Source organism: Corticium candelabrum, chromosome 21 (assembly GCF_963422355.1).
Source record: "Corticium candelabrum chromosome 21, ooCorCand1.1, whole genome shotgun sequence".
Lineage (NCBI taxonomy): Eukaryota > Metazoa > Porifera > Homoscleromorpha > Homosclerophorida > Plakinidae > Corticium > Corticium candelabrum.
The window spans coordinates 4,655,413-4,671,516 of record NC_085105.1 but is presented as its reverse complement, the minus strand read 5'-3'; the positions used below and the strand labels follow the sequence as shown (position 1 = coordinate 4,671,516).

The following is a 16,104-nucleotide window of genomic DNA, read 5'->3' as shown; positions in this document are numbered from 1 at the left end:
CTCTACCTAGCCTTACGTGTAAGACACTCACACTAACAGCACCCAACTTCCAGCAGCTATAAGTACGGCAGTCAATGCGAAAGAGTTACAAGCGATTTCGTAGCAATCGATCACAAATTTTGTCCTACAGCGCATGCGCGAGGGCTGATTCTCGATTCTCTACACATGGACGGAGACTTCCCACTAAAAGCGTTGCTGCCTAAGAAAGAAACCGGTGCAGAAAGTTTCCTGGCTCGCAACCCTGATTTTGATGGACGAGGAATAACCATAGCTATACTTGACACTGGAGTTGATCCTGGAGCTCCAGGACTTCAAGTCAGTGCTTGTCACATAGGAAACGTGTTCGAACAATCTGTAGCACGTGTGGCTTCTAGGTTACAACAGATGGAAGACAGAAGATTTTGGATTTGATTGACGCTACAGGCAGTGGGGACGTAGATACAAGCACTGTGCTGACTACTGAAGAGGTCGAGGAAAGAAGCATCAAGTCTCCGTTCACTGGCAGAGATTTGAAAGTAGGTACAGTATTTGGGATAGTTCTAAATATGTATCACTACAATTTTTGTTTGTACCTGGACAGTTGTGTGTTCTGTTTGGATTGGATTCAATTTGTCTTCAAAGCTGCATGGAAAGGGAAACTACTATATAGAATATATAGAGATAGTCATAATTAAGGTTTTTGGTTATTTTACACTGAGAATATTTAATGGTTTCTCTGGTGAGATATCAAAGCAAAGCGTTCTTCTAGAGTGCTGGGGAGTGGGGGAACTTTGATGGCGACAAATCCTCAGACGTACAGTATGCATGCTGCAGTCAAGGCTGCATGAGAGGTCCACAGTGATAACACAACAACATGTCATTTTTCTGCAGCTAATGATGCAGTGAAGTCAGTTCAACATGAGTGTAAGTGTTGATTTAAAAAAATACATTTTAATTGGACGGTGGTCTTTGCCTCCTTGCACCATTTTTCCTTTGATACAGTAGCAACATTGCTTCTACAATAAAACTGTTTAATTTCATTAATACCAACCGCTTTAGATGTGGCACAGATGAGATCTGGCTTTGTTTGTAGTACTTTCAGAAGACTTTGCGACTACGCCACCCTCCTCTTCCAATTCAATTCAGACAGAGGATGTTGCTTGCCTGCCAGTGACAGTGCTTACAGTGCTTATCTAAATGTACTCGAGCAGCTGCTCAATGTTCTTCTGTTGTTGCACTGTCAGCAGAGTCCATTGCTTCAGACTGACTTACAGTGTTGTTTCAGGAAACAACATTATGTCCACAGCAATTCAAAAGGTTGAGCTGACGCCACGCCACTATTGAATGACATGTGAACAATGCGTGACTAACAGCCGACTGCGTGCATAACACATGCATGTTTGGAATCCAATCATGAGCCTAGAAGTACAGTTACTCGGCGCTTTGTTGCTACCTGATGTCTAACTTACAGCTTCTTGTTGGTCAAGCTTGCCGGGAACTTCACCGACTAGACAACCCTGAAAATTTGATTTGACACATGAGTTACTAGTTGTTCCGGAGGCAATGCTTTGCACCCAATATATATATGGCATCTTTCCGGCAACAACAGAAGCAAACCAATCCCTCTCGGGTGCAATTTTGCCCTTTGCCTTCGTTAAAATCAGGCCCTGGAGTGTCATTGACTCTGACCAATCTAGAGAAATGGGATCATCTGTATTCGACTAGTGAGAAGTTATGATGCATGTAGCTAGTCTCATGCTGGCTCTGGCTCTAAAAGGTTTACTGAAAACACTAGTTGATTTATTATGATAAGAAAGAGCAAATGAAGAATTCAGCAGCATTATGAATTAATGAGGACAGGTTGAGAATCTAAATGTTATCAGGAGAGTTCAAGAGTTCAATGACGAGATTCTACTCTCAAATGGATTGTAGGAGATCTTGGTTGTCTGCCTTCACTTCTGGGTGCTGCAGGTGCTTGCATGAACATGAGCTAGAAAAGGGTACTAAAGCATGAGGAAGCCTACAACTAAACACAAATTTGTCTTGATTAGATCTAACAAATGCAGTGCAGTGTTCTAGCCAGGTTTGTGGCAAGGCATACCAGGGAGGGTGTGGCCTTTTGCAGTTTGGGGTGTGGTATCCTAATTACTTTCTTCTCTTTGCATCTCGGTTCCGGTTGTTAAATCTTGCGGTAGTACATTTTGCTCTTATAACTCTCTGATCATGGAGAAAGTAGAAACTACCAAGACACGGCAGCAATTATGTAGTCTGCTGTAGCCAGCTCCTTCTCTGTCTACTTTTGGTAGAAAAGGTTTGAAGGCAAGTCTTTGATGTTCTGTTTCTCTCATTATCTCACCTCATTGCTGTGGGGTAAAAAGGGTGTTGACTTGTTTATCAAAATGGACACAACAGTGCATGCTGTGCGTACTGTAATGCTAACTTTTAGGGTTCTTGTTGTTGTCATACCAGACAAGCATGTGTACTGGGATCGTACTTTTGTACTAGTATGACTCTCTTCGGTTTTGTGAGAAGAGGTTTCTCAGTACAACACTGCTGGCAGTGCATTAAAGTTAGCGGCAAAGAGTGGAACCTTTCTTATGTGCCTTAATAAACGCACACTAACTTGTGTGCACTTGGCCGGTAACCATTTCATCTTGCAAGAGATCTGTATCAGCTCTAAGTTGCCTGAAGACTTACATTTGCAGAAGAATGAGACAGGTTGACAAGACTTGCAATGCTTCACATACACTGCAACAACCCACTTACCTAATACAATGTGATACGTAAGTTTTTCAGCATCAACCACGAATTATTATCTGCCTTGGAGACCTGCATTTCGAGGCCCCTTAGGAAGCTGGAGACATGCCAGTGGACTTTTCACCCATAGGTTTTGAGTGATGGATTTTCTGTGTATGAGTATTCTAATTATAGCAGTTCCTTCTCATCTTTGCCGTCCAGCAATAAAGAGGGAAGGGCTGGCTGTATGAGACTTTAGGGGTTGGATTGCTACAGTTGCAAGTTTCTTGATTCCTGCAATTGTGTATATGAAGTACTAAATGTTGTGCTGCATCATTGCACCAATTGCATTATAGCAGTAAGTGGTAGAAGTGATGCCACCATCATGCACATCTGTACTTTGCTAATCAAATTAGTTAAACTTACTATTAAACATCTTTTCTGGGCAGTCCTAGCTGTCAACTACATGTAGCCACAATTTCCATTGAACACAAATGAACAAGACTTTACATCAAAGTCTATTGTCCCAATATATGATGCCTTTGGAAAGAACAGACTGGCTAGACTAACAAGTATACAGATTTAGTGGCTTAGCCGCTAAGATGGATGGCATAGCGATGCTGAAGGCATAGCGGCCCGCTACACTTTATGATCCCTGAGAACCCTGCAGTATGCTAGTAAGTAGGCCAAATTTTGTCATTGTATGGTAGTCATAGCCGTGTTCACACTAGACTAGAATGGATCATGATCCAATTGGGATAGTGAGCATCCACATTGCACTTTGAAAACGATACTTTCACTTTTTTGAGTATCATGTGGCTGATTACCGATGTGTACCTGTGGGATTTTGCTTGTGGAAAGCGTTGATACAGCGACGTAAGGTAGGCAAGAACAAAGATGAGAGAGGAGGGATAGATGTTCCAACTACACTTGTAGTGTGCGTAAAGGTAACACCCACTATTTCTAATTGGATTCAACTGTTTGTGATCCGATCATGATCGAATCCGCCTCTCGATGTAGATTGGATTTATCGCGATTGGATCGTGATCTAGTTGCAAGTGTGGACAGCGTTGCAGTCGGATCGCGATCCAGTTGCCAGTGTGGACAGGGCTATAGTCACATAGGCTATCAATGATTTACAGGATATGTTCAGTTGGGATATAGGAATGAATATTTGAGTTGTGCTGTAGCTGAGATTAGAGGCACTCTTTCTTTAGGATAGAGACCTAAACTTGGTTTGATAGTTTTCATAAAATTTGCTGATAATATAATGATGTGGTGGGACGTTAATTATCATGTTATTGGAAATGCACCTCCATGGTCTACTTAACATGTTTCAATGGTATAGATAATGAGAAGCCACCACAAAGCATAGGAATCAAATTGGTCTATTTAACAACCCAGGTTTGATCAGTCATGCATGAGGTATGAGCAAAGAGTTCATTATCATAAATGAGAAATTAGGAATTCAGAAATACCAGTGCAATACCTTTGGTTAGCAATACTTGCATTTTAAGTATATTATAAGACAGGATAGGTACCATGGCATTTGCAATAGGCATTCTGTCATTCTAGTATTTATGCAAATGTCCTCATGCAATTATCAGACTTTGCAATTATTCAGGACTGCTTACGTTGTACCAGGTAGAAATCACCCTCGAGAGTTGCATTTGCTATGTCATTAGCATCATTTACATATGGATAACTGCATGTATGTCTGCATCAGGGTCTGAATATAACTACAGCAGATGGACAGTATGTAACTATCATGCAACAGCTGCTATAGTCTCGCGTAGCCAGATCCCTTTCCATGAGGTGGAAGCCTGTCGATGTCAACGTTCCTGTGGCCGCATTTAATTGCTGCTGTAGAAATGCAGATTTCACAAACAGGAACGACTTTAGCTGTAGTCTTTGAGTTGTTCTCTACAAAACAAGAGAAGCTACTTGAGATAGGATTGCACTGCGTGCATACCAATCTGGTCTTTAGTGAAGCATTTAAGAAACCAAATCTGGTTTTTAGATAGCTGATTTCTGGCTACACAGTACAGTGATATCAAAGGCTGTTCAGCAGTCTCATTTTTGCCCAGAAGTATGACACGACGGAAAGAGGTCTAGCTATGCTAGACTACAGCTGGTACAGTGGTTCATCTCATTGCAACCACCCCAAAAGCCTGTCAAACTTGGTTGTAAAATGGAGGTGGTCTCTCCCATAGGTGCACGTGACTGCTCTAGAGGTGTACATTTGACTTGCAAAGTCCCTAAGTCGGCGTAGCAGACGGCAGCCTCTCTCTCTCAGACAGATATTCAAAATGATCACCATCACCACAGTCTTCCTCAGTACCGTCTTCCATATTTGCGCTTCCTGGACGTGTTCACCAATTGTATATGTGAGTACAATAATTAGACTTGATCAAGTAGATTAGAACCACAAGCATAGATTTGATAATTATGCTTATTAGCGCAAACAGTATTAAAATGAATGAACTTTAGTTGTTTATAAATTCAATGCAAACCATAGATAGTAATGAATTTGAGTTTAGTTGATAGACAACCTTGGTTAAAATGTTATATGGCAGATAGAAGGTGGATCTTCTAGTCAATTAAAGATCTTGTGTACTGGTCTAGATTCCTTCAGATTGGCAAAATCCGTCTGGGCGTTGGCATGTTGGAGTGAAATCGGCATATGAGTTATTTCCGAAACTTCTTCGGACGAGGCTGAATGTCTGTACATTCAATTTGTTGGAATGCAATTTCTGATTTGTGTTTTTATATATGTTGCTTTGTTATTTAGACAGAGATAAAGAAGAAACTCTGGGATCCTGCACATGAACGATCCTTGGCTGTTGCAGCTCAGGAATTAGACCATTGGAATGATGAGCACAGTGACAAGACTGCTACTTTGACACGGGTCAGTTTACTAATGGCTGCATTTGTGGCTACATAGTGCTTTATTACTTGTAAACTTCTATAATTAAATGCGGTGTGTCATAAGTCATGAATTTTTTGCGAACCAGTAGTAACAACGTTATCATATCTGAAAAGATTATAAGTGGTGGCAATACTTCATGCGGCCTGCACTGACATTGAATTGACTACTGTTCACTATTGAGCCTGGCATGTTCTTTTTGGAATGCACTATTTCATATCATTGTTTCATTGTCACATCAAATTTGCTTTATTTCATGTTTAATTAACTTGTCAAGTTTGTGCAATGAACTTACGTGTTGTCGTTGAAATAGTGACACAAGATACGCAAATGTTCTGGTCGTATTATATCAAACTAGTTATGTGAGTGAAAGGAGTGATCGTTTCTATTAAAATTATTAAGAATTTAATTAAGGCAATTCACACAATGTTATTATATACGTAATATGTATTGGTCAACTCATTTGTACATTTTATGCAGCTTGTTTGGCTGTTTGTCATTTGCAAATATGAAAACAAGCAGTTGAGATACACAAGTGAGAGATCATGTTGTATTGCATTGACTGCATGACGATCACAGAGAAGTAGAGATCATTTGGCTCAGGAAGATACTTAGTGCTCACATATGTGTTTCATTGGTATCGGCTAGAGATGCGTTCATTCTGGTTGTAATGAAAGACCTCTAGTTGTTTACCGTAATTGGACAATTACGAAACCATGATAAGTTGTATTTCTCCACTTTTTTGGTTTGGAACGACTGACTTCTGCAACTATTCAGGCAGTAAAATTTAGGGTATGTTCTAAAAGGACTGTAAATGGACATGATTTTATAATAGAACTAGAATGGGAACTAGATCAGGCCTGGATCTAGATGGTGCATTGGTAGTGTACTGTACCTTTCTACATCTTAATAGTTTTGTCTAAATCAATTGCAATTTTTTACTTCTATTTATTTATTAAGCCAACTTTTATTTGTTCATTGTACTCTTTGGTGTTATATCTGTGATGATCATAACTAATCCATGTATTAGAGACTGGTTCTTAAACCTATAGACTTACTTGTAAACTGGCCTGGCCTGTCTACAGCGGACTGGCCTGATATACTGTAATCACCAGATTACTACCCCACCCCATGGTTGGCCAGCAAAGGTGAAGTATGAGATGTTGCTTTTCTAAAAAATTGACACCTAAGGGTGTTAATTGGCAGAAGTGATTGATCAAATAACTAACTTGTAGACTAGAGCTACAAACCATTGCCACTGTGTAAAATTAAATCTAGACCATGTCTCCACTAGCGGCTAAACATGTTTAAGCCTAAACAGGTTTACAATTTGGCATGTCTCCAGGAGTGTTAAACTTGTTTAACCCTAAACTTGAACAGGTTTTGCTAAACATGGTTCAGAGGTAGTTTAGCTCAATTAAACAGGTTTTATCTGTCATGTGATGGTTACATGTGTCAGAGTAAAGATGGATCCTGAACCAGTTCACTATCTTTTTGGTTTATTCATTCTTCAATTGCAGCACTCCACACCAATGCACTTTCAGACGCTGCCATCCATGATTTTGTCATAATACCAAGTCGACAAGTTCCAGACAAGAGTGCAAAGTTTTTTGGACTACCAAACATAAGTGGAGATTCTTCTTTCCTAAACATCTTTAATTCTAAGCTAGTTTAGATTGGAGTAAGTGGTGACATATCTTTAATCTTCTATACCACTGCTATACTACTGTTACTGGAAAACATGCTATCGACAGGCATGGATGAAGAATAATAGCATTTCTACAGCCACAAATCTAGCATAATCACTTTGGAAAGCACCAGTTAGCACTAATTAATTAAAGGACTAGGGCGTGTTTGCACTAGCTTAACGTTAAGTAAACTAGTTTAGCTTAAATGAACTCATAAACTAAACCAGTTCAATGAGGCGACTGTTTCCTTGACAGTTAATTCTACCACTTGTTAAACCTACTACAAACTAGATTTAAGAAAGTTTTTTAGGTGTAGAGTATAACTGGTTAGTGCTGATGGGAACAGGTCAATCCTTAAACCAGTTTAGCTTAAACCACTTGTTAAACTGATTCAAGTGCTAGTGAAAGCATGGCTTTAAGAGGTGTGAAAACCGTGAGTCTCGGCCAAAGCCAGTCGGGGCTGGGGCCTACTTGATCCCTTAGGTAATAATCGAGCGAGTAATGTATAGCATGTCACGATAATATAGTATATGCAATCACAAGTATTGCTCTTTGAAACTGCGTATAGGCAATAGGACAGTCAGTCCATAGTCTTATCTGTGAAGTGATAGCTGTATTAATTAAAGGTTGTAGAAGCACTTTTAAAATTTCCAGATAAAATTAAGATGTCCAGGTTGCTTATATGTAGTGTGAAGGATTGTATGTGTATTGTTTGTTAGTCCAGCCCATTTACCCCATCATAGCCTGTTTTCTCAAAATCCTTTGGTTATATTAAATTAAAGCTACATATATTATGTGACAAATGAAGTATCTGAGTAATTGACTGTGTTAGCTATTATGTCTAATTGATTTGTTGTAGAATGAGAAATTAATGAAGGAAGAGCTGGAATATCGTGTTGAGCTTCTAACAAAGTTTGACAAAGAACAGGATATTGCAGGTCCAGTTTACGACTGCATTGTGTTTCATGATGGGAATACATGGAGGTGCTTCATGACATCTCTAGTTGTGCTGTAACGTATAAATTAGTAAACATTTGTGTGCTTTTTCTTGAATAGAGCTGTAATTGATTCTAATGAAAATGGCGATTTATTATCAGCATCTGTACTAAGCAGTTTTCGTGAATCTGGGCAATATGCCACATTTGGAGGCCAAGGTGAAGAGTATTACTTTTTGACAAAGGTGTATGTGATATGCCAATTAACGTCTTCTTTGGGTTGTCATTTATAAAGTTAATCTTGGATTTAACAACATTTATATCTACAGTGTTGTTAATTAAATACAATGTTTTGTTCATTAATTAAGTCTAAGGTATCCATCCATCCATTGAATCAGGAAACTAATTTATTCAGAAAAAAAGCATAAATTTTTTTTGTTTTTGACGTTTTGTACTTGAGTTGATGTCTAAAATAAGTTTCTTATAAATCTGACATCTTTACATGATAACAGCACTTGTCCAGGAGTAAGAAAGAGGCCAAAAAATGAAAACACTAAAGTGAGGGCAATCTTTTGTTAACGTGTGCAACCCGCATGACCTCTCTTTTGCTACAAAGCCATTATAGTTGACAGAATATGTACCTCACAGACAAAAATAGGTAGCCTATTAAATGCAAGTTATTGTCATTTGATGTTGTTAAATCGAAAACACAGTAAACTCATACGTAACTATGATCTTTGTTAAAGCCAAAGTGTTGGGTACAAAATGTGGGTGATACTTGAATCTGTCTTATTTTTGTCTGATTTTGTCAATAATGAAGTGTGCGTGTGTTTGTTTGTTTGTCTGTGTGTGTGTGTGTGTGTGTGTGTGTGTGTGTGTGTGTGTGCACGTGCTCGTTATTATATGGTCTAATGAGTATCTGGCCAAGTTGGTCAGCACTAGTCTCAGTTCTCCAATTGTACATAATACCTGTTTCTGTGATATGGACCATCTTCTGTACCTAAAGGAGCACTTCACCGATTGATGCACGCGCATTAGCTAATCGTTTCTGGTCTTTTTTCAAGTTGGGAAATTTGGCCCTATGTCAGAGCAAACCTTACAGCTGAGCATTATGATAACTCAAAAAACAAAATCATACGAGACGTTTCGTTCAAATAACGTCCATTATGTGTAGGTTTCGTTTTACCACTTCGTGTAAACTTTGATATTTGCGTAGGCGGAAGTAAAATGTGCTTTCGCATCACTAAGTCACCTTCAATCGACGGCAAAAAGCACACATACGTCGATAATTTGGCTGTAGAATGAAGGCACTTTGTGTCATGTGATTATGTGCGGTGACGCACGTTTCCGTTTGTTTTTTTTGCATCACTCAAGCCCTTTTGTACTGTAGTATGGCCTCCATTTGTAGAAAGAAACACGGAGGAAAGTGGGAAAGACCGAGCTATTGCAAGTCGCTCAAGACGATCTATGTGGAGTCTACAACGTGCGAACGTCTGAGTCGCTTATGAACTGTAACTTGTTCTCTTTCACTGTTAGAGTCGCCTGAAGCGTTTAGACCCGTCTCTTGTGTGCACTAGTAGTTGGCCTTGGGAAGCAAGACCAAACAATGCGCTGCGCAACACAGCAAGCATTCGGTCCGCAGCTTAAGGCCTTAACGTAGGTTAATGTCTACTGCAAGTGTGTCAATCGGTGAAGTGCTCCTTTAGTTTGTGTGTTGTTTCTCCATTGGATGTTTGCTTGCCTTTATGTGGGCATGTTGGTAGAATGTTACCATCAACCAAGACAACTGCCAAGTACTAGCATTGTATTCAGAAAGTGAACTTAAGCCTGGTCTTGCAGATTTTGAGAAAAGAATGTGTGAAGAAGATGGAAGAGAATGAATTGCAACATTTAATAATGACTAGTTGATATCTATGGTTTTTATTAACAAGATTGTCACTTACACATTGGCTTTCTTGCTCATGAGTGTGAAAGCAACATCATAGTGGGTTGCAAACAACTGCTGAGTTGTCCTGTCTGTAGTTGCACTTGTGGTTTTTCAGCTTGATTCTTCCTTACACGTAGGACACATACCATATAAGATGAAACATTGGCGGGAGTTTATTTTGGCGGTTTGCTAAGAAATTGACGGACAAAGCATATTGGCGGATTCTAATTTGGTGGTTGGACATCGTTGTTTGATAACTGATATAGGTCTTACCATAAGTGGTCGTAGAGGAGTTCGTGATTGACAGTTGTGCTCGTGGCTTACATTTCCCTAACTTACTGGTCTCCAACTACTGCCTATAGCTAGTGGTGAAGAACTGCTGTGTCAAAGAATGTGACCCGCGTGAACATGACAGTCCAGCTTCATCCATAGCCTCACTGCCTCATTCATGGGCACAACAGATGGCAAACAGGGATTACTTATTTTTGTGGCCTCATCCACGTGATGTAATGCCACTTCGCCATTAGATAGCCGATCCACGTGGGTGATGATGTCAACATATCCAGGTGGCCAAATTAATGGCGGACTTTATAGTGGTGGTTGCTGCAAAATTCGGCAACCTGCCAATAAATTCCCCGCCAATATTTCATCTTATACGGTATGCAAAGAAGAGATAGAATAAGTGGACAAGAGTCATGAGCTCTTGAGTAGCACTGAAAGAAGGAAGAAGCTTGTAATGGTGTTTAACAGGTGACGTTAGGCATTGAATGTTTGGAAAAACACAGAATAATGTTTGGGCATTTTTGTAAGATAGTCGCAAGCAAGTTTGACAACTGGGACCTGTGCAACTTAGGTGTTTATTTTGCATGAGGAAAGATGTTTAGCTGTTTGCCTGTGTTTTTCATATTCAAGAAAAAATGAACTGTAAGCTGAAAATCAGGGTTTGTTCGATGAGAATGACTTTAAAAACAGTGATCGGTGGACATTTTTGTAAGTGTTCAAGTAAGCTTTTAGTGAGCAGTGGGAAGATTAGACTGTTTTGGAGTTATTTTGCTTAAATTGTAGCAACTGATTTTGTGGCAATGGTCTTGACTGCTAAATAATTCTCAATTAAACAGTAATTATGAAGAGAGGTGTTATGTTAAGGACATCACAGTGTTTGTTGTGTGCAGACTTGATGAACTACTCAATCAATGTGTATGACAATGGTCGTGTGCTCAGCGTTGTGACCACTTGTGGTGTGTACATTTTATCTTGTTCTCTTGTGCAATTTGTATGGTATCGACTATTTTGTAGGGTCTCATGGTACTCATGTTGCAAGTATTGCTGCTGGTAACTTTCCAGATGAACCAGCTTTGAATGGTGTAGCGCCAGGAGCTCAGGTTTGTATGTTGCAGTGCAACACTATATTTAGTTGTAGACACGTAGTGTATTTATTTTTTCAAAATTGATTAAGTGCTGGTTTGTTAGATTGTTTCTGTAAAGATTGGAGACTCAAGACTTGACTCTATGGAAACGGGTAGAGCTTTGGTAAATGGGGTAAGGATGTTGCTTTCACATATTTGACTTAACAATTAGTTTGGTGAACTTGTTGCTAAGTGTAGTTACTGGGTAATGATATGTGCACTGTCACAGTGTACTGAAGTTTAGCGAACCACAGTGGCGTATGGAAACAGGTTTTAGGCATACTTAGAGGTCGGGCAAACAGAGTAAAGGTAGACAGACAGACCCAATTGTCATATTAAAGTGTTTGTTGTTGTGAAACAGTGAAACAGAAAATATAAGGAAAAGAGTTGTGTAATCGTATAATTAGCGTTCTATGTGGCTTTTACTAGTGCGAAGGGCGGGGTTATCACCCGAGACAAAGCTGAGTATAAGTGAGAGTATGAACAGACATGCATAGGCACTAACACAAGGGAAGTTGGCTGGTGGTTATAATTAGAGACACAGAAAGAGAGGTAGTTGTAGTCGTTATGTTGTACTAGAAACATTCACATGTGTGGTTGACAATTTTTGTGAGTGGGAATGCTCTTGCCAAGTTTTTTCCAATGAGCACTATTAATTGCATTATGACATCATTTAGTACAGTATAGTGTACTCAAAATGCATAGGGGTGAACTGACTTGCAGTCTGCGACTTAGAAGGAAAATAGTGTTTGAATTCATAATTCTTTGTGAAAATTCTATTGTGGTTTTCAGAAGGTGCATAGCTGTGGAAGCGAGGATGTAAATACAGTGTCAATTACTAGTGTTAATGATTTCAGGTATGAGCCAAAAGAAATGGGACTTTGTAAAATTTGCAAGACTTAGCGAGTAGTGTACTCGATATGTATAGGGGTTAACTGACTTCGGTCAGCGAACTAGGTGCATGATTGGCTGGCTGGCTGGCTAGCTGGCTGGCTGTGTCTGTCACACTCAGGAATGTGGTGCGTCTTTAGTACGGTCCAGTCAACGGGCAGTATGTGTGATTTATTATACATGGCAACCAAAGACAATGGACAAACCCTCCAGTCAGATCCGTATAATGTTTATAAATCATTATTTACCAGTACAGTGTGTAATTCATGGTTATGATTGCCTGGTCATGTCAGAAATAGACAACAGAACTTACCTGTCTGCAACTCTGAAAACGAAATCAATTACTTTCGTTGCCTACGACATTTATATGGGAACTTAACATAGTGTAATTATGAGCAATATTTATGCCACGTATGTGATAACTCTCGTTACTGTACTTTTTTGACTACAAACTACTTACGGACTTTGCGGTCACATGAAACGACAGTTGCTTTGTAGGATTTTAGATAAATTTTTACAAACAGCGCACTTAAAAAGGAAAATGGCATTTAAATTTATAATTTTTTGTGGCAATCCTATGTTGGTTTCAGAAAGCTCATAGTTGTGGAAGCGACAGTGTAAACACAGCTTCAGTTACTAGTTTTATAGTATCTATACGTATCTACAGTAAAATGGCTTTGCAAACCATGTAGGTATCTGCTATTGTTGCTCACAAATGTGATATTGCCAACCTAAGTTTTGGAGAAGGTGCACATTGGCATAATGCAGGGTACAATAGACAAATTGTTTAGTCACTGCATGATATCTAATCGTGAAACTTGTTGTAGATGTGTCGTTGAAGCAATGGCAGAATTGACTCAGAAGTATGGCATCATTTTTGTAAGCAGTGCAGGAAACAATGGTCCTGCTCTCAGTACTGTTGGTTGTCCAGGAGGCACAGAAAGTTCTGTCATAGGTTCTTATAGTTGAGATGTTTTTGTTTAATTGTTTGTTTATTAAGATTTGATTGAAAGGAATTGGTGCTCTTGTCACACCAGATATGATGGATGTTGAATATTCGATGAGAGAACGATTACCTATCAATCAGTACACATGGTCTTCACGTGGACCTACGTATATTAACAATATTCGTCATGTAGCTTTGTAGGGTTTGTAATGAAATTTGTGTCATCTGTAGAATTGATGGCGCACTAGGAGTTAGTGTGAGTGCTCCAGGTGGAGCTATAGCTTCTGTACCCAACTGGACACTGAAGGGCTCTCAACTGATGAATGGCACTTCTATGTCATCACCAAATGCATGTGGTGGAATAGGTTGAAACGAGTCTTTGCAGTTTGGGCACAGTTATTAGTATGTATTATGTCACGTGTGTAATTTGTTTAGCTTTGATCATGTCAGGTTTGAAAGCAAGTGGCATAACCTACTCTCCTTCAAGGTTTGCGTTATTAAGGCATTTATTCAGCTTGAGCTTTGTGTAATGATTACTAATTATAGTGTGAAGCAAGGAATTGAGAACACAGCGTCACCAGTGGAAGGTATTTTACTGTCATGTGTGAGAAATTCCTAACAATATTATCAGTTTTCTTTTGTAGGCCTGGACAAGTTAACTGTTGGTCATGGACTATTACAGGTACACGTACTTACATGTTATAGTTGTAGAAGTATGGTTCTTATTTAGTTTGACATTTGTCATTAAAATACATGGTGCAGAATTGTGATATTAGAAATGTTGATTTACTTGTGAGAAGTTTAGCATCTGTTGATTGATGTGACGCAGTGAAACTTTGTAGAGTGTCACGTGCTGTCTTAATTCTGGAAATTATTGCAAACGTTTTGGGATTATTTTTACATGCATTCAAAATAACATTGTTATTGTTAGCTGCTGAAATGTTTGAGGCAATAAATTGAACGGTTTAGTCAACTGCGTTGTAGGTACATTCTTGTACATGTGACTGTCAGACATATGAATAATGCTTGTTGATATAATGCTTATTTGTTAATTTCTATCTTGGCTTATTACCCGAGGCATGGAAGTGCTAGGGTGCAGTAACTCCAGCCATAGACAATCGACGTGACAACTCACCACGCCTTCACAAATGTGCCACAGGACGCATGCCACCTAAGTGTTGCAATGATGCACTGATGATTAGAGTTGCTATCAACAACACAAGTTGTTTAGCTAATTAGACATATGTCTTGACATATGTGTCTAGTGACCTCCACGTTACCTTGTATCTCATGATGTATCTGTATCTTTGTACACCTATCAGCCAAGGATTTAGCACTATAGTGCTTCTTCATTAAATTTGTTGCTTGCATGTTTTATATATGCTATTTGATTAGGCTTACTACTATGGCTGCAATGCAGTGAGTGTTTTAGGTTTAGAAATAGTTTATTGGGGCGAGCCTTGGTTAAAAAGTCTAGACCTAACCAAGTGATTGAGGACACTATTATACATTGTTCTTTCAACACCAGACTAAATTTAACAGAGTCTTTTTAACGTCCGACTGAATTTAACATGGATACTTTATTTAACAGCGACTGAATTTAACACAACACATGTGGTACTGTAAGCAGATGCGTGTTTATCTGAGATGAGGCTAGCCAATCTCTTCAAGAAGGTTTTTGTCAAGGGGCTTGCACCACCAGTACAGGATAAAACGAGAGGTGTGAAGGATGCTTGTTCAATACTTGTAAGACGTACTGCGTACTTTGTCTTTTTTCTTGTTACTGTCTCTTGTAACATGAAGGTTTCCTCAAAGATCTGTGACTGGGCATTGGCATTGGAAACACGTACGTCTGAAATACGTTTTCTGAAAACGATTTCCCCAAAAACCGTATGCTGATATGCCAAGCGTAGCTTCATCATCCCTGCTATTGCTTTTTAAGGGGAGCTTTTCTCCTGTGACTGGCTGTAGAGTTGGCTCAGTCTCTACATCGTGACAAACGTCAGACATGAAGTTTGCAAAGATGTCATGAAGTTTGTTGTGTCTTAGTGTAGGGAACCTCCTGTTGGGCAAGTGAGAGAATGGTCGACATTAAAGTTCTTTTATGTGTCGCTATGCCCCTCCATAATGGGCAGGTGGGGTCTTTACCCCCATCTGGGCGCCCACCAACCCGGCAGGTGAGCCCAGTGGGGCTGATGTTTCTGTGTAGTCCACACGGCGATCAATGACTAGCCAATTCGATATAGATTGCAGGCATTACGGTAACCACGAACATCGGTACAGCACGCCTAGTGGATATAAATGACCACTAGTAAAGCACTGAACGTCATCGTCAACGGACCATTCGCCAGACCACAGAAACTTCCGAACGACTGAAACGAGTCATAGTCTCATGGATAAAGAAAGCTAGAGAAACATGAGACAGAAAGACAGACAAGTTTCATAATTTACTGTCGGCACTGGGGTTTGAACCCCCAAATGATGGAGTGGTAGCCATTGTCGCTAACCACTAAGCCACGGTGGTGACTTTTTATTATTGTGTCACTATGCTCCACCAACCCGGCAGGTGAGCCCATCAGGGTACATGTTTCTGTGTAGTCCACACGGCGATCAATGACTAGCCAATTTGATATAGATTGCAGGCATTACGGTGACCGTGAACATTGGGAC

At 39.6% G+C, this 16,104-nt stretch overlaps 1 protein-coding gene across 6 annotated transcripts in view; it reads left to right on the top strand.

Annotated features, from left to right (window-relative positions):
* The first annotated feature begins 155 nt into the window (after window positions 1-155).
* The window catches only part of LOC134196943 (tripeptidyl-peptidase 2-like), a 36,857-nt gene continuing 20,908 nt past the window's right edge, over window positions 156-16,104 (top strand). For 4 of the 6 annotated variants that reach the window (XR_009972580.1, XR_009972581.1, XM_062666170.1 and 1 more), the window contains exons 1-16: window positions 156-315; window positions 375-515; window positions 5,341-5,436; window positions 5,507-5,623; window positions 8,189-8,313; window positions 8,386-8,483; window positions 11,364-11,429; window positions 11,488-11,573; window positions 11,662-11,730; window positions 13,181-13,257; window positions 13,316-13,443; window positions 13,502-13,601; window positions 13,666-13,799; window positions 13,870-13,921; window positions 13,981-14,021; window positions 14,079-14,116. Coding sequence is in view for 4 of the 6 variants with exons in the window: in XM_062666170.1 (XP_062522154.1) it covers window positions 166-315; window positions 375-515; window positions 5,341-5,436; window positions 5,507-5,623; window positions 8,189-8,313; window positions 8,386-8,483; window positions 11,364-11,429; window positions 11,488-11,573; window positions 11,662-11,730; window positions 13,181-13,257; window positions 13,316-13,443; window positions 13,502-13,601; window positions 13,666-13,799; window positions 13,870-13,921; window positions 13,981-14,021; window positions 14,079-14,116 (1,518 nt within the window). In the remaining 2 variants the exon portion in view is untranslated. Of the gene's footprint in view, window positions 316-374; window positions 516-875; window positions 904-5,340; window positions 5,441-5,506; window positions 5,624-8,188; window positions 8,314-8,385; window positions 8,484-11,363; window positions 11,430-11,487; window positions 11,574-11,661; window positions 11,731-13,180; window positions 13,258-13,315; window positions 13,444-13,501; window positions 13,602-13,665; window positions 13,800-13,869; window positions 13,922-13,980; window positions 14,022-14,078; window positions 14,117-16,104 lie in introns of those variants that run through there. The other 2 variants (XM_062666171.1, XM_062666173.1) reach the window with 2 other exon arrangements.